The following is a 20,545-nucleotide window of genomic DNA, read 5'->3' as shown; positions in this document are numbered from 1 at the left end:
AGGTGACACAGAAGGCATTTGATTAAATGTCAGGAGACTTCAGGTACGGTGACGTTTTATTGCCTGGAGCTCAGTCTGATGGATGTGGGTCAAACAGAAGACAAATTCTTTACGACTCTGTCTGCGGCGACTAATCCTTACTGACAGGACAAGATGGAGTTTAGACTTTTAAGCTTTTAATGGATCATGTGTGAATAAGAGGCTGTGTCTGTAAAAGGCTGAAATGTCCTGATCGTGTCTAATTTTCATCAGACAGGTGACTTAGAGAGATTAAACGATCAAAAGCTCCAGAACAAGCAATGAAGAGGCCCTTGAGTGGGGAATAAAGATACCTGGTTGCTGTGTAAAGGAAGTTTTCCCTGTGAGGACCGGTGATGGAGACGGGGTTTCAGGGGACATGGGGTGTGATCACAGGTCGCCATCTAGAGGAATATTGGAGAATTACAGTCAATGGTTCAACTTGTAGCAAAACAGAGAAGTTTATTTTTATTATTCAGTTAAATAACATGTGTTAACTGATTTTACTTAGTTTCCCTTTAAAAATATCTTTAAATAATACAAGCACACTTAAATAACCCAAGTGAAAACAGAAGAAAATAAAGGAACTAAACTTTGTACATATACATTTAATTATATAATACACATATAAAGTCAAACGTTGAGACAAAATCCTGCACATCAACATGAAATGCAGTTATCTGTGATTCTCATAAGGCACTGGGTGAAATTTTAACAAACATATGCAAACACCAGAGAAGATAATATAAATTTATCTTATATAAATGTGCAATTAAAAAAAAAGCAGCTGGTACTAGAAAATAACCATTATTGCTTGAGGAGATTTATATTTCACCATAACCTAAATATTCAACACTGAACAAAAAGAAACTTCTTACATGCATAGAGTATAAAAAGACAAATTAAAAAAAGACATCTTACAGGTCTATAAATGTTAAATATTTTTACAGCCAAGAAGCAGCTGATAATGGGCCTGAAACTGGATTAAAAGCTCAACAAGTTGATTATAAAAAAGGGTAAATATAACATTTTCAGACTGATAATACAATATTTAAAAGATACAGTACTTAAATGGTAGAAGTGTCCATTAACATCATAATATGGCAAATAATAAAGCACATAAAAATCAAATTTGATTACATTTTTTACATTTTCTGTCAGTTCTAGTTAATAACTGACATTTGGTAATAATAACTATGTGCTAAAACTAAAATAAATAAAGAGGTATAAAAAGTTTGTTCGAATGTTCTTTCTGAATTTTAGCACTTCAGAAAACAAAAAGTGACAAAAGTGAGTTTTTAAAATGGCTGAACTCTTCAAGTTTCTAAAAAAACATTGATCTTTAAGCATCGTCTCAAATTCACCAGAAAACTGGGGGATGAGGTGTTTAAGGTGAAGGCTGATTTTTTTTGGCCACTGAGGATCATTCCCCAGAAGTTAACTTTAAAAACATCAGGGTTTAACCCCTCTGAACAGAAACATTTCTCTCAAACAACATAAAGCAACAACACAAATTTCTTGGTCAAATCTGAACATTAGCTTAAAAAAAAAAAAGTGCACAAGGAATGAAGCCAAAGTTTTTCTGAAACCACCTCTCCTGGTTTCATGCTAGGTTTTTTTCTTCTTTTTTTGTGAAGGCTGTCTGGAATAAATTTTGGCAACAAGTTATTCACAAACTAATTTTAAAGTACTGTAGTGCTTTAGAAAGATTTTCTTCCTGTTGTGGTTTTACCAAAAATAATGTCAGAATGACACACAACGAACAGCCTCTAAATCTAATTATTAACATGCTAACCTTTCGTATGTTAGCATGTTATCGTTAGCATTAAGATTTCTTGATGAAATCTAGATGTTAAATTAGTGAAATAACGCAAAGTGCTGCTGTTAACCAAGTTATTATTAGTGAAGCCATGTTAACACGCATTAGTAAACATGTTACTGAACAGCTAACTTGCATTTAAAACTTAAAACCTACATTAAGCTGAAAAAGTGCAGTTTAGATTTAAGACAAATTTGACGACATAGACTTGAGCCAGATGAGACAAGTCTGAGAACAGAAAGTTTTTCTTGCAGTGATTTTGTTTTCTGGTGGGTAGTATATTTTAGTGACTCGGTCACTTGGTCATCATTCCTATAATTTAGGCTTTGAGCTGTACTATGCAGGTCGCCAAAGAACATCAAGAGGCTGTAAAGTACCAAACCTGGAAGCCACCTGAGAGCCATGAGCCAGGTTTCAACTGCAAAGTTCAGTTAATATGCTTTTCCATCCATTACTGTTATGCTAATATTAGTTGGTTCTTTGAGATAAACAGCTGGTGGCAGCAAATCCCCAGGAGAGGAGGGCACCACAAGCAGACGCTCCAGTCAAACCTCAAATGATGGAAAACAATAGTGGAAATGCAACATTTCTATTTGCTTCATGTGCTAAATAGTGGCAGGTTACAGATCTCATGTTTCTGTCTATTCACTAAGTCTGTTTCTGCACCAGCTTTTCCACAAACTATTAAGAGTTTTAAAATTTCCGTTGTAAATTGTAAATGTACATAAAACAGGTGGATGGAAAAGCACCTACAGACAGGATAAGGAAGTTGGAGATTATTTAGAGTTGGATATTGTTGGTATCTTCATGGAATTTGAACATTAAAATCAATCATCTTGGAAACAATGGCCAAAGCTACAAGAATACGACCCAAGAAGAAGAAAATCACTGACAGCGAAACATTAAACTTCTTCTGACACACTGTGAATTGTCTCAATTATCCTTTTCTTCAGTTTCTTCACTTTGTCCGGTGGCGTCTCGTTCAGACACTCCTCCACGTACTTCAGGAATCCGGCGTGCGGCGACACCGTTTGACTTTGACAGAACGTCCTCATGAAGTCCAGCATCTCGCTGGTGGTGGGGCCCAGCAGTGCCGGCGCCCGGCGGCTCATTCGTTTCCGTCCCGACACTCGGCTGTCGGTGCGTGAGGAGGACGTGGAGGGAGACGGGGAGGAGGAAGGGGAGGAGCGCTGAGAGTCTGGGGGAGTTGGCGAGGGCGGGGCTTCGGGGCTCTGCGGCGTGATGCCCAGTTTAGTGGCGGTTTGATTGGCGGTGTGGTAGTGTAAGGAGGAGGGTTGGGCTTGGCCATCCAGGTGGAGGAGGCCGGAGTCCTGCGGTTCGTGGAAGTGGAGGTCCTCAGGTCGCTCATCCTCATCGCAGGAGTCGCAGAGGAACATCAGCTCGCGGTAGTGTTTCCACTTTGGGAGGTAAAAGTCCTCGGACCCACAGGTTTTGTTTGAGCTCACCGCCTTGTGCTCACGTTGGAAGATGGTTCGCAAGTTCCTAAACTTTGTCTTAATGTCTTCCACTGAAGAGTGAAGAATAACAGAGGTCATTAGTCTCAGCCGATAAAACAACTTTTGGCAAATTATGTGTTTGATTAGATTTGACAAACTTGTCTTGTTACAATAACACTGTCGTCATTACCTGTGAATGGGACCGGCTCGTTGTCGGACAGGAGGCTGCTCAGCGTCTCCAAACAGGCTCTGTCTCAGCAGACGGTTCCTGTAGCTCTCTGACCTGTGGTTCCACAGACAACTGTGCTCTGGAAGAGGAGAGACACCTTCAATTCAAAATAAAAACACACCTGTGACAGTATTCACCAAACATCCTAAGGCTAAAAGTTGCTCTTAAATAGAGTCCCTTGTCCCAAAGTCAGTGTGCTTTTGGTTAAATGTCTGAAATAAGGTCTGTGGTTTTAACACAAGCTCAAGACATTTTCAGGTTTTATTCTCCGACATAAAATCCGTTGTTGATCACAGACTTTATTTTCTGCAATAATCCAAAACCCAATGAAAAAAATCCCATTGGCTTTTTGTTGAGGGAACCAGGGTGATGCTAACTTCAGGGTTGGACTACAAAAATACTTTTCTAAACTTTTGCTCCTGTTAGAAGAGGTGGTCCAAAACAAAGTCGTTGTATAGATGCTGTTACCAAAATAAATATTTAATGTGGCAAAACATTAAACATTTAACAAATTCAACAGCAACATTAATCACTTGAACGTCAATGGTGAAACCACCTACCAGAGTAAAATGATATGAGCTGCTGAACTTTGGCTTCGCTCCAGTGGCAGCGGGAGTCTGAGCTCAGTCTGTTGTCTGACTGAACTGGACCGGAAACAGAGAAATTCAGAGGAGAGGGGTTCGTACGAGGTTTGGTGTCCAGTGGTGATGTAGACGGGGAGGTTGTGGAAGGAGCGGTTTGGTTTTCTAGTTTGAGATTGTCCGAAGGTGCAGAGAGGAACATCTGGTACGCTGCAGCACTGGTGTTGGTCTTGGCGTTGGAGCCGGAGGAGGGAGCGGCAGAGTTGTTGTTGACCTTGACACTGTTGGTTTGGGTGGAGGCGGAGGAGAAGCTGCTCAGGGTGGAGGAGGGCGTTTGGTTCCCGTGGTCCAGGTCCTTGTCTTCCTGCGGCATCAGGATCTGCAGGTCATCTGTGCTGTCGTCTTCGTCGCAGGACTCGCAGAGGAAGAGCAGCTGCTGGTAGTGTTTCCACTTGGACATGTAGGGTTTGTCGGACGCCCTGCTGGTCTGGACCGACTTATACTCACGGTTAAAAACTGTCCGAAGGTTCTTGAACTTGCACTTTATGTCTTCAACTGCAAAACAAAGGACTCACATTACACAAGGCTGAGAGCTAATCCTCACATCTTCTATCTTAACGTGTTTAATGTTTGTTGAAATTGCTGTGTCCTGTGTCCAGATCCGAGAAGAGAATGGCTGCAATTGATAAGTTGATATTTTTAAACAAATAAAGAAAAACAAACCAGCTAACCTAGCTAACGTTAGCATGGTTTAGCACTGGCTAGTAAAAGTGGGTAACGCTGATATAAACTATGGGTTCCATAAGGTGTTTCCATGAGTCTGTCTCTGTGCCGCCAAGCTAAGGCGAATAAAGCTGGTCTTAGCTATCTATCTACGCCCAGTTTCAGTGAAAATAGACAGCCTTAGCTAGCTATTTCCGCTATTTTAGGGGAGCACAGAAAAGGACAAAGATGTGGGCTTTTAGAAAGACACACCATAAAACCATTAGCTTATATCAGGGGTACCCACTTTTAGGTTAAAAAAATAGCAAAAATACCTAGATATAGATCTCTATTTTCACCTTAGCTGGGCGAGGATAGCTAGCTAAGTCCAGCTTTGTTTGCTTTAGCTTAGTAGCTCAGAAAAGGACTGACAACCAAAACACAAAGATGTGGGCTCATAGCAAGAAACACCCTGAAACCCATAGCTTTTATCAGGGGTACCCACTTTTACCAACAGGTGTTAACTGGTGCTAATGTTAGCTAGGTTACCTGGCTAATGTTAGCACCTGCTCGCATCAAACTTTTTGTTTTTCCTAATTCGAGGAGAGCCTCTGCAAAGTTGGACCCAGAAACAGTATTTTTCATCGGTTGTAACGTCATGACTTAACAAGCGAAAAGGAACTGAGCTCCTAACCCTGACAGAGATGGTGTGTTGGGATGTAGCCATTAAAAGAAGCAGGACTGTCATGTGATATTTACCCGAGAACAACACTGAGTGGTCGGACAGCTGGGCTCTCAGAGCCTCGAGCAGCCTCAGTCTGAGCTGACGGTTGTTGTGGTTTTCAGACTTCTTGTTCCACAGACAGCTGTGCTCTGTGAACAACAACAACTCCATCAGCCATCAAACACTCAACCAATCCCTATATAATAATATTATTTTGAAGGTCTAGTCAGTGTTTTGTTTACCAGAGTAGAAGGCTATCAGGGCGCGCTCCCTCTCTTCGGTCCAGTAACATTTAACCATCATGTTGGAGGAGACGCTGGAGGTCGAGGTGGAGGGGAAGGAGGTGGACGGGCTGGGGAGGAAGGAGATGATCAGTCCTTGGGATGTGAGGACAGACTGGTTTTCCTCCTGCAGGAGAGTTAGCGGCGACAGCGGCTGGTTGTCGACACCGTCGTCCTGGTCCCGGTCCCAGCAGCCCTGCAGGAACATCAGCTGCTGATAGTGCTTCCACTGCGGCACGAACACGTCCTCCGACCTGCACACCTTGCTCGCCTTCACCATTTTGTACTGACGCTGGAAGGTGGTACGAAGGTTCTTGAACTTATTCTTAATGTCTTCCACTGGAAAGAAGTTATAGATTTTTTTTTTTATTCCTTCAAAGTGATTTGAGGTTTGAGCATCGCTGGATCTGACCTGGAGCCTTACCTGTGAAAGGTACAGGTGGGGGGTGAGCTGAGAGGAGGATCCTCAGGCGCTCCAGGGTTTTCCATCGCAGCTGTCGGTTCTTGTAGCTCTCTGACTTGTGGTTCCACAGACAGCTGTGCTCTGGGAGATAAAAAAAAACCAGATCCTTGAGCACTATAATATTATTTAACATTTCTTTGCAATGCTTCACAGTGTCCGTGCTTTTGAACCTACGACGATGTATTAGGGCCATTGTAGGTGTATTTTCTCATAGATCTTCTGAAAAAAACTCTGAATTTCAACAATTTAAGTTGCAAATTTGTGAGATAAAAGTTCTCGTTGAATCAACTTAATCACACTAAAGCCTGCAGTTGATGACCTGATCAAATCATACTTTGCAATTAGATTTAACAGTATTACACTTGACAATACTGTACTGAAATACTATGATAAATATCATCATAAGAATCCAGACTTTGAAAAGACAGTCAGTGAAGTAGGCCTGTTCAGAGCACTTTAATCTCAGAGAATATCCAAGTTATTTTCTTGCAAATTTACAATTTTAATCTGGAAAATTGCCGTGCTCTGTAACTTTTAAAATGAATTTATATTTATTTACTTAAATTGTCTCTAATATCCAGTTTTAACCACCTGTAGTTTTGGATGGAGGTCAACAACAGTCACCACATTTTTCCTTTGTTATCGAAGCTGAGATGTCAGAAACAAAGATTATGTATTTTTCAAATACTCCAATTCTGTTTTTGTTTTTTTTTAGGTTACACAAGTACAAACTGAAGTATATATTGTAAAGTACATAAAATAAAGTGTACTCTAGCTTGTAACCAGAGCTCTGTTGTGATGCTGGTACTTTTATAGTGGTGGTTTTCAGGATGTGATTTATTTGTAGTGTTGCTCAGTTGCTTTGATCAGGTGTAGATGTTGTTTACATGGTGATAGTGTTTTTTATGGGAGCATCACGGGACAATAATCATGACTTTAAATGGACAGTCTCAGTTGTCACCTTTTATAAACTAAAAGTACAACCACAGATATAGGATGAAGTTGACTAAGTAAATATGACAAACGATCTGGTTGATGTATTAACTGTATCTCAAGAAAGTTAATACTTCTGTCATCCTAAAATCATCTTTCGTTAGAGACTGAATTTATCTGTTTTTCAACCCGTTTCCAAATCATTTAAATTAAATTAAAAGGATGCAAACTAATTTTATTATACAGAACAACAGGCGACAAGTTTATAAGACATAAACAGCGATTAAGGAGCCGTTTCAGAGGAGTAACAGCTAACTTGACTTCAGTTGCTAGTCGCCATTGCTGTTATCTGTCCGTGTCGCTCATTGCTAACAGCCGTCGGTGTCGTCGAGCAACGGTTGCCAGCAAATGTTGCACCTCCCGAGCAAAAATATCGATGAAAACAGCAACTTTTAAAATTGTTTTACACACGGAAGGAGAAGTTGCAGCTGTAAAGTTGACTTACTGGAGAAAAACGCTATGAGCGCCCTCTCTTTCTCCTCCGTCCAGTATCTCTCCGGTGTGAAGCTGAACGGAGACGCCTCCATGTTTGTTGTTGCCGTTTGGTCCGTCTTTACTCGGCTGCCGGGTCACATGACCCGAAATCAAGGCGCTGATTGGACGATCCTGAACAATAACTCGCATTGCCCGGTAGAGGTCGCTGTTTGGAGAAGCTGTTGCCCAAATAACAACAGAGGTCCTTCTACTCTATTCTACTGTACATTTCTTTTTAAAAATTCCAAATAGGGTTAATGGAGCTCAGCTGATTGTTTAAATTAATTATATTTTATTAAATATTTTAAATTATTTTAATCACCTCGAGACAGATTTAAAACTATTAATCATTTTTTAAAAATATAACAACAGTAAATGTCAAGATTTAAAGTTCATTCTTGACACTGCATCAAAGTCCATTTAGCTTTTGATCACTTGAAGAATGAACCTTAAATATTACTTCTTAAGCCAAGATGGAGGGGGAAAAAAATGCAAATTTGAACATTTACAATTCAATGACAGATTTCTATCAGCTGAGGAAGATCATGTGACATAGTTGTTGGTTCAGATCAACCACTAAGGGAGCTTGTGGTGAGACTGTTTTGTCATCTGCTGTTTCCAAGGTCAAACATGAACTGAATTTAAAATTTCTTTTATTTAAAAAAATAAAAATACAACCATTAAAGTGGTAATAGCTAAGAAATTAATCTTTTATAGAAGTAAATCTATCAAAATGTACGTAATTAAAATGTGTGTAGTTAAATAAATGCACTATGAACTTCCAAAACACATACCATACAACAAAATAAAAATAAATAAATAAATAAAGCACACATCTTGCAAGTGTTGCTCTGTTTTAATTTCCAATAACCACCAAGTGGCTGGTACACTTCCAGACAAGACACCAGACAAAGTGTATTTACAGTGAATCCCCCATCATGTACATTTTGTTTCGTCACATGTACAGACATCCAGTCCATGTACAATATTTACACTGGAATAACTGAGCAAGTGCAGTCGTCGCTTAAATAACACACAAGTATTTAAAATGCACACTAACATCCTGCTTATGGTCTCTGTATTTGCTCATATATCATCATGGCTACAGAAACCTGAATCATCACTCATCTTAGTTTTTAGAGGCTTAAATTACATAGAAAGAAAGTGGTGTATTCAGACGATAAAGGCAGCAAAAACAGGTATCTTTGTCATTATGGTAATGAAAGGAAACTTAATGGGATTTGATGGGAGAACTCATTGAAATGCAGATATGTTTAATGGCAGATAAGCTGATCTGATCCAGCACGATTCAAACTTTATTTAAAAAATGTAAATGAGTTGCAGGGATACGAATAACCAGCTCTTAGTTTCATCTAAACATCATGTACCAAACAGACGGAATAAGATATTAGTGTGCATGTGAACATACTCAGGTGTAAATAACAGAAGAAGGAGGGGGGAATTATTCGTCTGTTTTAGTCTAATAAAACAGACTAATTAGTCTAATAATTAGCTGCACAAAGGGAACCGACCCCCCCCCCCCCTCCTCACGCAGACTGTGTTCTTGCTATTGAGCTTCACAGGAAAAAAATAAAATGAAGGAAAACCTTCTTAAAAGCCACAATAAAACAAGCCAACCCCACACTTCACTTACATTATATACAAATCATAATATTCACATGTACATTTACATTTTAAGGTCATAAAACAAATAACTATGTACACTCTGTGCCAGTTACATACTGTTAAACTCATCAGCATTCTTCCTAAGTCTTCTCTAAAGCTCTCGTAAAATCTCTCGTCTGATGCTTCAAGTATAAGTTCATTCACAGCAGTTGTCACTGCTGTCAGGGAAAAACCTCATATCTGCAACATGTAGCTAGAAAAATTGAGTCAAATACAGTAACTGTTTGTACAGTGAAGAGCTGTGGGTTATGAGACACCCATAGCACATAAATAACCAGCTGATCGCACAGTTATAAGGAAAAAATAGACTTGTTAGAGAGTATACTAGGGTCCAAGCACCAGGTGCAACTTGGAATTGAAGGCACGCTGACCCCAGAGCTCCATGGTATCACGCTGCTGACCCAGTGGTGTTTCTAAACCTACATTCTGGGGAGGCGCTGGATGACAGCATGGCACCATGGGCAGCCAAGTAAGTGTTATAAACTCATTTTTAAAAAATGTAAAAAGTCAGATTATCTCCAGGTTTGGTATTATAATACTGGAGGTCGTAGAGTATGAGTGAACCACATTTGGTGACGTTTAAACAATGTACTGCTGAGCTAGGAGCCTGGGCCACACCGGCAACCTCACTTCCCGTGGCCGTTATGGTCATTTTAGCAACATTACGTAAAACTGACGCCTTTCGCTTTATTTTCCTTGATTCATCTCAAATACTATCTCAACTAAAATTTTATTTATAATGAAATTAAACCAAACATTCTATCATTGATGGCCATAGTCCAAGGCAAATGCAATGTAGAAAGATAGGACTGGCAGTAGCAGCACTGGCAGTAGCAGCACTGGCAGTAGCAGCGTGAGTGGTGTGACCCAGGCATCATAGTGCCACCAAGTTTGGTATAAAAAATCTGGAGCATGTACAGGATGTGCACACCAAATTAGGAGTCATTTTTAGAATCCATTGGTGCCCTGGAGCTAAATATTATCATTACATATTCAAAAATGTGTGACAGTGCCACCTGCTGTCTAATTAGCACCAACTGGATATATACACCAAAACTGGTGACATTTTAAGAATGTAATCCTGAGACAAGAGGAAAAAATATGTTACAAGGCCAGTTATTGTTGGACTTGCACCAAATCAGAGAATCTACGAGGTGTGATCAAAAAGTTCTGAGACTGTTTCTGTTGCTAACAAACGGAGCACAGCAAGCAGCAGGTGCTAGCAACAACTTTCATGAGTTAGTATTGCAGTTTATGTCGCATAATCAACATCTGGACCATGCATGTTTGTGACCACTTGCAGAGGCACATTTGCAGTTTCAGCAAGTCAAGGATAATCACCGGTGACGAGAACTGCGGCCAAATGTAAATCAGGTATTTATAGGTAGTCTTGGAAGTTTTTGATTGCACCTCATATTGTGAGGTAAGTGTTTTTCTAGTATTTAACTTCACATTTGTACCTGCAGACAGTTTAGTCTGCAGAAACCGCTTTTCACTGAAATTAAAAAATAAAAATCTGAGCACACACTGTTGGTGCTTGGACTGCTAACACTGTTTAACACCAGAGTTGCAGCTCTGAGGTTTTCCCACTTTCAGTAGCCAGCAGCACTTTCATAAAGTGACTATGATATAAAACTAAAACTAAAAGTGAGCAAATGTGAGTAAATCCTGGTTGAGTGTGATTTAAAAAGACGCTTATCTGAGGTAGAGTGACAAACGGGGACAATAACTGGTGAAATTAAAGAGTAAAAACTATCCAGTGAGGTAACATTCTGGATTATTTTGTCTTGCTAAATACATTTTGGATCAGTTACCATAGCCTGAAATATTTTCCTATTTCTTGTTCTGGAGTAGACTGAAAGAAATTAAAATTAAACAAGGAAACTTGGTCAAGGAAAGTAGACAATTACAGCAATTACAACTGATATTTTGAAATTAAGGTGGTTGATTCATCTCTCAGGTCTTCACATTCATACCTTAGCATCAATAGCTCATAGCAGATAAGATACTGTACACTTAAAAATAATAAAAATCCCTTAATCCTGGCAGAAAGAAAAAAAAACTTTAACAAAAAAGTGTTAATCAAGAAGAAAAAAAAGTGTATAAATCAACACTGATGTTTTGGCTGCTGTAAATATGTTGCAGACATGTTTCCTTTATACAATAACCAGTAAGAAATAAAACACAACATTAAAATACTGCTTCGAAATGATACAGCAGGTAAAAACACCTTTTCTTGTCACAAAAACAATCAACAACTTCAAGCTTTAAGATGAACAATAATCATTCTGTGAGAACTTCAAACATACGTCTCTCTCAGATGATTTTATGTGGGATTATCCCAAAACTGTCTGCAACTGTCCCATTAAACAAAGACAGTTGGTCCCTCTTCTTGTCAATCAAATGATGGTTTCCGTTTAAACTGAATCCCCACCGGCTCTTCCGTCCAATTAAATAATGACATCTTAATAGCAGCTCTTTGCTCCCGCCCCCTCGTTAAAGAACAGTCCTTATTGGACGCTCGCAATGATGTTACTGTCGCTGCTCCTGGTCAGTGAAGCAAAAGGTTAGTCCCGCCTTCTGGCAAAGAAATAATGCTGTTGGAGCTTCTCGCTGTCAATCACACTTTAAAAGTACACTTAGTCCCGCCCTGCGGCAAAGAAAACGTGTTACTGGTTCTTTTTTTTTTTTTTTTTGCAAAATGTCAATCAATAAAACAACAACGTTAGCCCCACCCTGTGTGGTTCTTCTACCTGTCCATCAAACGATACTGTCCTGCAGCAGCGGCTCAAAGTCCTCGTCGCTGGCAGTGGGAGGGGTGTCCTCGTCGCTGCCCGGGAGGGGCGTGTTGATGTGGACACCGGCCAGCGAGGACATTGACTCCTTGCTTTCCGGGCGGGGCTTGTCGCTGAGGGACAGCTGTGAGGAAGAGGAGGAGCAGGTGGGCTTCTCAGGGATGAAGAGAGCGACGAGGAAGGCGATGACCACGGTGCACGCCCCCAGCAGGAAGGGCGGACCGGGGATGAGTGCTCGCTGAGGAAGAAAGACAGAAAAGGTGATTGTTTTTGTCTACAGAGCTCCAGTAGGTGACGTCAAGCAATCCCAGCATGCAACAGTTGAAATGAAAACACCACCATGTTGGCAGGAAAGTGTGCTGTTCAAGTTACAGCCAGGCATGTCGCTACTAGCAGCTAATTTGTTTGTTTTTCTGCTGTATTTATAAAACGTGAACATGGTGGACAGCTGTTGTGCCAGAACAGTCAGGGACAAGCATTTTATCGGATTCCCAAAGATCCTGAGAGAGGACAGAGATGGATTACTGCCGTAAAACGTGCTAGAAGCGAGCAGAGGAAAACAGGAAACAGATTCTGCTTATGTAGCGATCATTTCATGTCAGGTTGGGGAGAACCAGGACAAAAGTAACAAGTGGAATTTCTCTGAACAGTGTAGCTGAAACGCATCGTTGTGGACCAGAAAACAGCAGTACCTCAGTGGGACTGTGCAGAGGCAGGGGGTCGATGTTGTAGTCTCCCTGGATGGGGTCCATGGTGTTGAGCTCGACGTTGAAGAGGAAGAAGACGAATCCGTACAGAGCCGGGCCCAGACCGTTACACAGACCTCTGATCCCTGTGATCATCCCCTGAACCACACCTGCAGGTGGGTGGAGACAGGTCATGTTATTGCTGACAGAGGGAACACTGGATGTTCTGATATTGCTAGTGCATTTATTTCTCCGCCTCCATCAGAGAAATCTATAGTAACACGCTGACCTATTGATCCGAGAAGGAGAGGAGGAGTTATTGTCTTTGTCACCTTGTTTATCAGGATCAGCCGACTGTGACACCAGAGCAGAAACAGCTGGGAAGGTGATGGAGGACATCGCTGCCACAGCACCAGCCGCCCACATCATCCTGTTAACACACACATAGTTAAAGGTGTGTGTGTGTCTGCTTTACACCTGTCGAATGATTATAGCATAAACACACACTCAGATCTCACCATGGTTCTGATCCGAAGCCGTACCAGGCCAGCTGAAGGATTTGGAAACCCAGACCCAACAGGACTGTGTTCTTATTACCCAGAGTTCTCATCAGGAGGGTGAGGAAGAGAGTCTGAGGAGGGAGAGAGAGAGAGAGAGAGAGGGAATATTCAGGTGTTTCCACAGACGTGTGATGTGGCAGACAAAGACGAAGGGATGATGTATTTTTGTTGTTCAACCTGGACGTCACATGACGTCAACGTCTCCACCACTAAGCTTCCAACTGGTCATTTCATTTAGCTCTGAGTTCTTCTACAAAAGCCTTTCTTCTTAGAAAGTTAGTGAGAGTTTGAAAGAGCGTGAGTAGAAACACAACGAGGCTGTAAAGGTGGACTGGTGAGTAGATGGGTTTTCATGTTAACGTCCCCGACAACCTCTGTAGTCTCATTTAGACACTCGTTAGCAACCGCCTTTTTTAAGACACGTAAAAGCTTCAAACATCAGGAGTGGGGGATTTACTGACCGACTTTATGTCGGAGAATAAAACCTGAAAATGTCTGGAGCTTGTGTTAAAACCACAGACCTTATTTCAGACATTTAACCAAAAAGACACTGACTTTGGGACAAAGGAACAGGAAGTGCTAACATGCTAACATGCTAATTTACTTCCTGGTTTTAGGACCATTATAATCTGCAGTGTTGTTGTTACCTGTGCTACGATGGACAGGATGCCCACCACTCCTATAAAAACAGCGATGGTCGTGGAGGAGAAATTTATGACCTGGTGGGACAAACAGAAATGATTATTTTAGTGTTAATGTTAGCAGCAATAGCAGTAAAGCTAACATATGTAGCCCACTACTGCATTAGACAGAGGTGTGTCTCACCTGTCTCAGGTAGAGGAAGAAGCTGGAGTACTGTCCGGCCTCGGGCAGGTACGACAGGAACACAGTGATGCAGATCAGTAAGACGGTTGAGTCCTGACCCACCTTTCTCAGAGACTGAGGGAGAGAGAGAGAGAGAGACAGAGGGACAGACAGAGAGACGGGAAATACAACACCGGCGCTGTCAGACGATCAGTTAGTCATCAGTCAACACCTGGGACTCAAAGGGTCAGTGTTACAGGCTGACTCAAACTCACTATCTCGTTTTATTTTAGCAGATACACTGTCGTCTTTTAGCATTATTAAATTATTAAAATAATGTTACGCTGTTGAGGAACACTGAGGTGCCTTCGCCCACGTCTCCACTTTATATACTGTGTCCAGAAACAGAGAAGAGAATCAAATCACTGAGAAAAGACGTTGTGCAGCTACAACACAAAACAAATCAGTCTGCTACGAATTCATTATTCAACCAGCAGATAATACACTGTGTGCTACTTGTTACTGACAGTGAAGGGGTCGGCTTGCTCCCAGGAAATAGGCGCCCCCCAGGTGTTGAGCCTCATCTTGTCCGGCAGGGACTCAGGCACGGCGAGCAGGATGAAGCAGATGTCGGCCAGAGCGATCAGCGTGGCCACCAGGACCACCAGGTTGTCCCCGTACCAGGCCGACAGGTACGCGCCGATGGCCGGACTCGTCACCAGGCTGGCCGCAAACGTAGCCGACACCTGGAGGGTTAAGAGGAGAAAGAAGGAGGGGAGAGAGAGAAACGTGAAGGAGGTTGTCTAGTCGGATATTTCCTCTCTCCTGAGCTTGTGTCAGTGCTCAGATTAAGCTGATGTGTCCGTTTCTGCTCTGAGGTTACAGATTCAGTGTCAGTCACTCAACACCAGCATCGATTCGTCTGATACCGTGAGGTCATTGTGACGTTATTTCACGGCCTATGAGATGACATAACGCTGACATACTCGAACGTCTAGGATGGATGCTCTCTTGCTGAATAAAAAATTATTCAGGGCTCCAGACTGCGACCAATGAGTCAGATTTTGTGTGGAGACAGTGTGACTAAATTTTACGAGTAGGAGCACTAGTGCGAGTCGCAAATCTGTCCCGTCCTAGGGTCGAGTCCAGTGTTGGCTGCTGCTGCTTCTCTTTACCTTTTTTTTTTTTTTTTTTAATCAAACCATCCTGTTCATTCATGTAGATTTTAATACTTTTTCCTTTAAAACAAACCAATACATTGTTTTTGTCCGTTTATTACCAAAGTATTTATCAGTTAACATGGTAAAAATATGAATATGTTGCATTGAATGTCGATTTAAACGGTGCTCCTAACTTTTAGGCTTATATTTTTTATATTTCAGAAAGGAGCACCTGGTGCTTCAAGAGGGAAAACTAGTCTTCCTTACCAGACCGTAGGCTGTACTCCTCTCTCTTTCATCTGTCACGTCGGCAACGTAGGCGAAGATGACAGAGAAGGTGACAGAGAAAGCTCCAGACATGGAGATCATGGCGAAGTACCACCTGGAGGTGGAGGAGGTGAACAGATTCAGTTTCAGGCAGACAGACGTAAACTACCATAACTGTCCTGAATGAATGCATTTCATCTAAAGAATGATCCTTCGATCTGTTTGCTCATATATTTATGTGTCAAACTGAGGAATATTTCAGTGTGCTCATCAGTCAGTGGTCGTCCTACCAGGGGCTGAGCCTCATCAGAGGGATCGGAGCGCAAGTGAAGAAGACGGTGACCAACAGGAAGGAGCGCCGACCCCACACGTCCGACAACGCACCAATCAGAGGAGCGGACATGAACGACAGCAGACCCTTGACAGGAAGTGGGTGGAGTCAATGACAACAAAAACAACCCTGTACAACAGTGAAACATTTTATTGTTCTGTTGCATTTGAAACAAGATTCAACATGAATTTATCTTCAGAACACTAAGATCACACTGTCAAATAATGCTGAAATCATTAAAGGCATTCCTCCTAAATGTGTGGTTAACTACAGCATTGGTCATTAAGGTTCTTACCTTCACACCCTGAATGAGTCCGTTCATGAGGAACGTGTGCTGAGGAAATGTTTCATGTAAAACCTACGGAAAGAGAAAACACTTTTAAAAACCTACACAAACTTAACAGTTTCAGCAAAAGATAGAAACAACACATCCTGCTACACGATACAAACTATGAGGGATGTAACAGTGTCTTGCCTTACGTCATAAAGGAGAATAAAAAATGAATTATGTGATTCAAACAAACTTTCCAGTCACTTTTCATGCGTCCATGTTTGAAATCTTTCCATACTGATGCTGATAACAGACCCTGAATTCTCACTTTTTTCTCCAACAAAAAATATTTCTACATTTTCCAGACCAAGCTAAACCTCTATATGCGAGTGCTCCACCTTCAGTTATTCCAAAATAAACCCTGAACCTGTCACCACCTCCCTCGGTTACTAACAGCTCTATAAATTCAGGCAGACTCGATGACACAACTCGTGTCTTTTCCTGGCTGGAGAACGAGGTGTTGATGAGTCTCTATAATGAATCTTATCTTCAGTCTCACGTGGGAGCTGAGGCCCAGCCAGCGTCGCTGTTTGAACCCAATCAACTGGTCGGATGTTGACGCAAACATGAGGCCGCCATCTTGGCCTGCCCCACCCCACCCCACCTGACAGTGTTACTCACAGTGAGCATGGGCGTGGTGAGTAGACCCCAGGCGAAGAACTCCAGGAAGATCACCACCACCGCGTGATACACACTCGGCCGGCCGATACCCTGCTGGAGCTGAAACACACACACATTTTATCATCAATATGCGACCTAGAATTTAATGTGACGCTACAATTAAAAGGGTAATACACCAGTTTACTGATTAGAGGCTCAGCCTGTGACATCATGTAGGTTATACCTAAGTGTTTCCATGCATCAAAAATGGCATCAAATTGAATTATGGGAATTGTAGGGTTCAATATTTTTGCACAGATTCATGTCTTGCAGGACCAATATTGGTGGAATACCCCTTTGACTTCAAGTTCTGACCCATTTTACTCTAACCGATCATTTTCTAAATCATCTATCAGGTTTTTAGATTGATTTCCTTCCCTCCAGGCAGCCATTACTGCGACTGCTGGCAGAGTTACATTAAATTACAAAAAAAAGCTGATACATAGATGCTGTATGTATTGTCTGGAATTTTCCATTAAGCAATAAGACAATGTTTTAACTACAAAGACTAATAAACACAATAAAACAGATTCTAACATTTGCATGATGACTGTCTTTTATGTTGCACAGGTACTCGTCTATAAAAGCGCAGACTGGGAGACAAACCTGTTTTCTAACGGAGCTGATTAAAATAGAGCAAGAATGAAACTGGAGCACCACACATGAAATGATTATCAGCCTACTGACACAGATACACAGGATTTAGGTGGAGATATGGACTATTTTCTATCTTTAGGTTCGTAGAAAATGTTATTCACTGCTGCTCTTCTGTTCTGTAGCTTTGTAAACTGAATATCTTTGGGTTTGGGGCTGTTAGTTGGACTAATTCAAATATTTGAAGACATTGTTTTGGACTTTCAGAAACTGTGTTGGACAGTTTTTACCCATGAAACCAGTTTGGTCAACCACTTAAGTTCAGACTGAAATATCCAGCAGCTATTACCTGAACTCCATGTTATTTTTCTTGCCTTGAGGCACTCGAGTGTTGATCATCCTTCCTCATGATGCTGCTCCACCATGCTTCACTGTAGGAGTGGTATTAGCTAAGAGAGACCTGGAAGACCTTTGGGTTCTTCGTCCAAACTCTAAGAGTCCTTGTGTTCCCAAACTTCTTTCATTTCATAATTACTGAGGCTTTAGAAATGATTTTACACTTTTAACTTGATCTAAGCATCACCACAGTTTTATCACAGAGGTTTACAGAGAGTTCTTGGACTTCACCGTGTGGTTTTTGTCCTGACATGCAGTGTGAATCGTTGGACCTAGTATACACAGGTGTGTGCCTTTCTCAGCTATGTTGAGTGTAGATTGATGGGAAAAAATGGCAATTTTATCCATTTAAAATTAAAGTTAAAACACAATAAAGTAAAGGGGTCTGAATACTTTCTGACTCCACTGTACCTATAGATAAATTGTAAGTCAAATAAAGCACCTCGTCATTCAACACAAGTCCAACATGCTGTATATTAGCCATATATCTGTATGTGTCTAACCAGAGAGAAAATGTGATAAATCTGCTGTTTTTTCTGGGCAGTTGATGTTTGGAAAATGAGCAGTGTTGTATCCTGACAAGCTGAAACTTGTCAAAATGCCCTTTGAGATCAATCAATGTGCAGCTTCCACTAGATTTACACAACAAATGTACAGCATATTACCAAGTACTATTATTGTACAGGGTTCCACACAGTCACCTGGCCTGAAACAAAGACCACATGTCACTAACACCATTATAAAAAACAACACACTCAGAAATAATCAACTCAGTAAATTCATCACAACACAAGTTGTATCAGGATCTCTTATGTGATATGATCTCATATTATGCAACTAACAGTTATTTTTGATTACTAAATCAGTCTGCTGATTATTTTCTTGATTAATTTATTTCTTGTTTGGTCTGCCAAATGAGAAAATGTAAATGTAATGTAAATTTAATCAATCTCTTGATGATTTTTTCAATCACTTTATTATGTCTTATTGCCATATCCCAAGGTGATGTCCTCAAACGTCCTGTTTTGTCTGATAATCAGTCCGAACTATCCAAAAATATTCTGTTTATAATGATGTAAAACAGAGAAAAACAGCCAATCCTCACAGTGGAGGAGCTGAATGACATTTATGCTTGAAGCTGTAACGACACAATGTCTTATAATATCTGAGATAAAAGTCATTTTAATCATTTTAATATGGTCTCTGACATTTTGTTGCAGCAAAAAGTCGATTATAAGCCAGATGTAGTGTTAAAGTAATGTTTAAATGAGTGAGTGTTTTCCATGGTGGATGTTAAAATGGACGCTGAGAGCAGCCATGGAGGCTGTGTGGTGTTGAATCTGCAGTCTGAGCCTGCCCTCAGTGTATTTCAGGCGGAGGGCTGTTACATAACAGATAATGGATCCATCCTGACCACATCAGCACCATCACACTAAGCCGAGCTGTCTGTGGGCCACATTAAACCTGCTGTGCTCTATCTCCATTACACCACCACACTCCAAAAAACACAGCCATTTTGGACCAGATCGGCTCAGTTCGGGCTCAATTAATTCATTCATTTTATCATTTGAGGCACTGAATTCAATCTATTTTATCACAGCTACATCCATAAAAAACAGTAAACCTCAATAGGAACCGTCAGTACAGAGAGATATGAGCTGATTTACATGTCTACTGATCATATTTCTGCTCATTTTGCTGTAAAAATAACAATTGTTGTTGTTTTTTATTTATAAATGAACCGATACGTCATGTGTTTTAATGACTTGTTATGTCACACACACACACACATACTCAATGTTTTTCTGTTTAAAATAAATATTAACTAATATAAAACTAAATGCCGATTATTAAGGTGTACATTGCGTGTTAAGATGAATTTAATTCGCATTTTAAGAATATAATTAAATCTCCTGGATAAACGCAGGGTGAAATAAATAATCGTACAGGTTGTTGCAGTTATAACAAAATAAGAGTATAAAATGGCGGGCCTTTCACCCACCGCGGCTCCGTCCTTCATGACGATCTTCTTGACCAGCACCACCCGCCCGGTGCCCGCCGGTGGCTCCCCCGCCATCTCTTCACACCTGCCGCGGGTCACGAAGCACCCATGCCGCGTAGATATCCGCGGTTCTCCAGGTGCTTCCAGGATGTCTCCTTATTTAGCCCCGAAGAGGCTGAAACCGAGTTAAAGGGGATAAATAAACGGGGAAGATAAACCGTGACAGATTAAATACATCCACAACTTCTCCCGGTAGATTCTCCGTCGTCAGGTCTGTGGCTCTACAGCTCACCGTTACCGTCAAGCTAAACACACTTCCGGTTTGGGTTGAGCTTCTTTTCAGAACAAAAGCACAACCGTTGACAAACCGATCGTTATTTACAGAAACATGGTGTAGATATTAATGTGTAAATCCTGTCTGTTTACCACAATGTACATTACTTTCTGTGTACTGGTGGAATGTAACTAAGTACATTTACTCAAATATTGTACTTAAAGACAATTGTGAGGTACTTTATTTGAGTATTTTAAT

At 41.1% G+C, this 20,545-nt stretch overlaps 2 protein-coding genes across 4 annotated transcripts; both read right to left on the bottom strand.

Annotated features, from left to right (window-relative positions):
• Positions 1–611: 611 nt before the first annotated feature.
• On the bottom strand, positions 612–8,490 carry LOC108897249 (uncharacterized). Its single transcript, XM_018696792.2, has 7 exons — positions 7,713–8,490; positions 6,236–6,355; positions 5,773–6,150; positions 5,566–5,679; positions 4,084–4,659; positions 3,485–3,602; positions 612–3,365 (listed from the first exon to the last, which is right to left on the bottom strand). Exons 1-7 carry the CDS (start codon positions 7,792–7,794, stop codon positions 3,353–3,355), a joined length of 1,401 nt encoding a protein of 466 aa, XP_018552308.1. The 5' UTR covers positions 7,795–8,490; the 3' UTR covers positions 612–3,352.
• An 88-nt stretch (positions 8,491–8,578) lies between these two features.
• LOC108897265 (hippocampus abundant transcript 1 protein) lies at positions 8,579–20,323 on the bottom strand. 3 transcript variants are annotated; one of them, XM_051072759.1, is made up of 13 exons: positions 20,014–20,323; positions 16,983–17,081; positions 16,326–16,388; positions 15,990–16,117; positions 15,700–15,814; positions 14,800–15,018; positions 14,294–14,407; positions 14,116–14,187; positions 13,427–13,539; positions 13,241–13,338; positions 12,915–13,078; positions 12,181–12,460; positions 8,579–12,077 (listed from the first exon to the last, which is right to left on the bottom strand). In XM_051072759.1, exons 1-12 carry the CDS (start codon positions 20,086–20,088, stop codon positions 12,188–12,190), a joined length of 1,533 nt encoding a protein of 510 aa, XP_050928716.1. In that variant the 5' UTR covers positions 20,089–20,323; the 3' UTR covers positions 8,579–12,077; positions 12,181–12,187. The 3 variants fall into 3 exon arrangements, with proteins under 3 accessions (XP_050928716.1, XP_018552325.1, XP_018552331.1); XM_018696809.2 differs by having other exon boundaries at positions 8,579–12,460; XM_018696815.2 differs by lacking the exon at positions 20,014–20,323 and having other exon boundaries at positions 8,579–12,460; positions 15,990–16,159; positions 16,983–17,049.
• Positions 20,324–20,545: the final 222 nt, after the last annotated feature.

Source organism: Lates calcarifer, linkage group LG9 (genome assembly GCF_001640805.2).
Source record: "Lates calcarifer isolate ASB-BC8 linkage group LG9, TLL_Latcal_v3, whole genome shotgun sequence".
Classification (NCBI taxonomy): Eukaryota; Metazoa; Chordata; class Actinopteri; family Centropomidae; genus Lates; species Lates calcarifer.
Note: the sequence above shows the minus strand (reverse complement) of the source record. Positions and strands in the feature narration are given on the sequence as shown.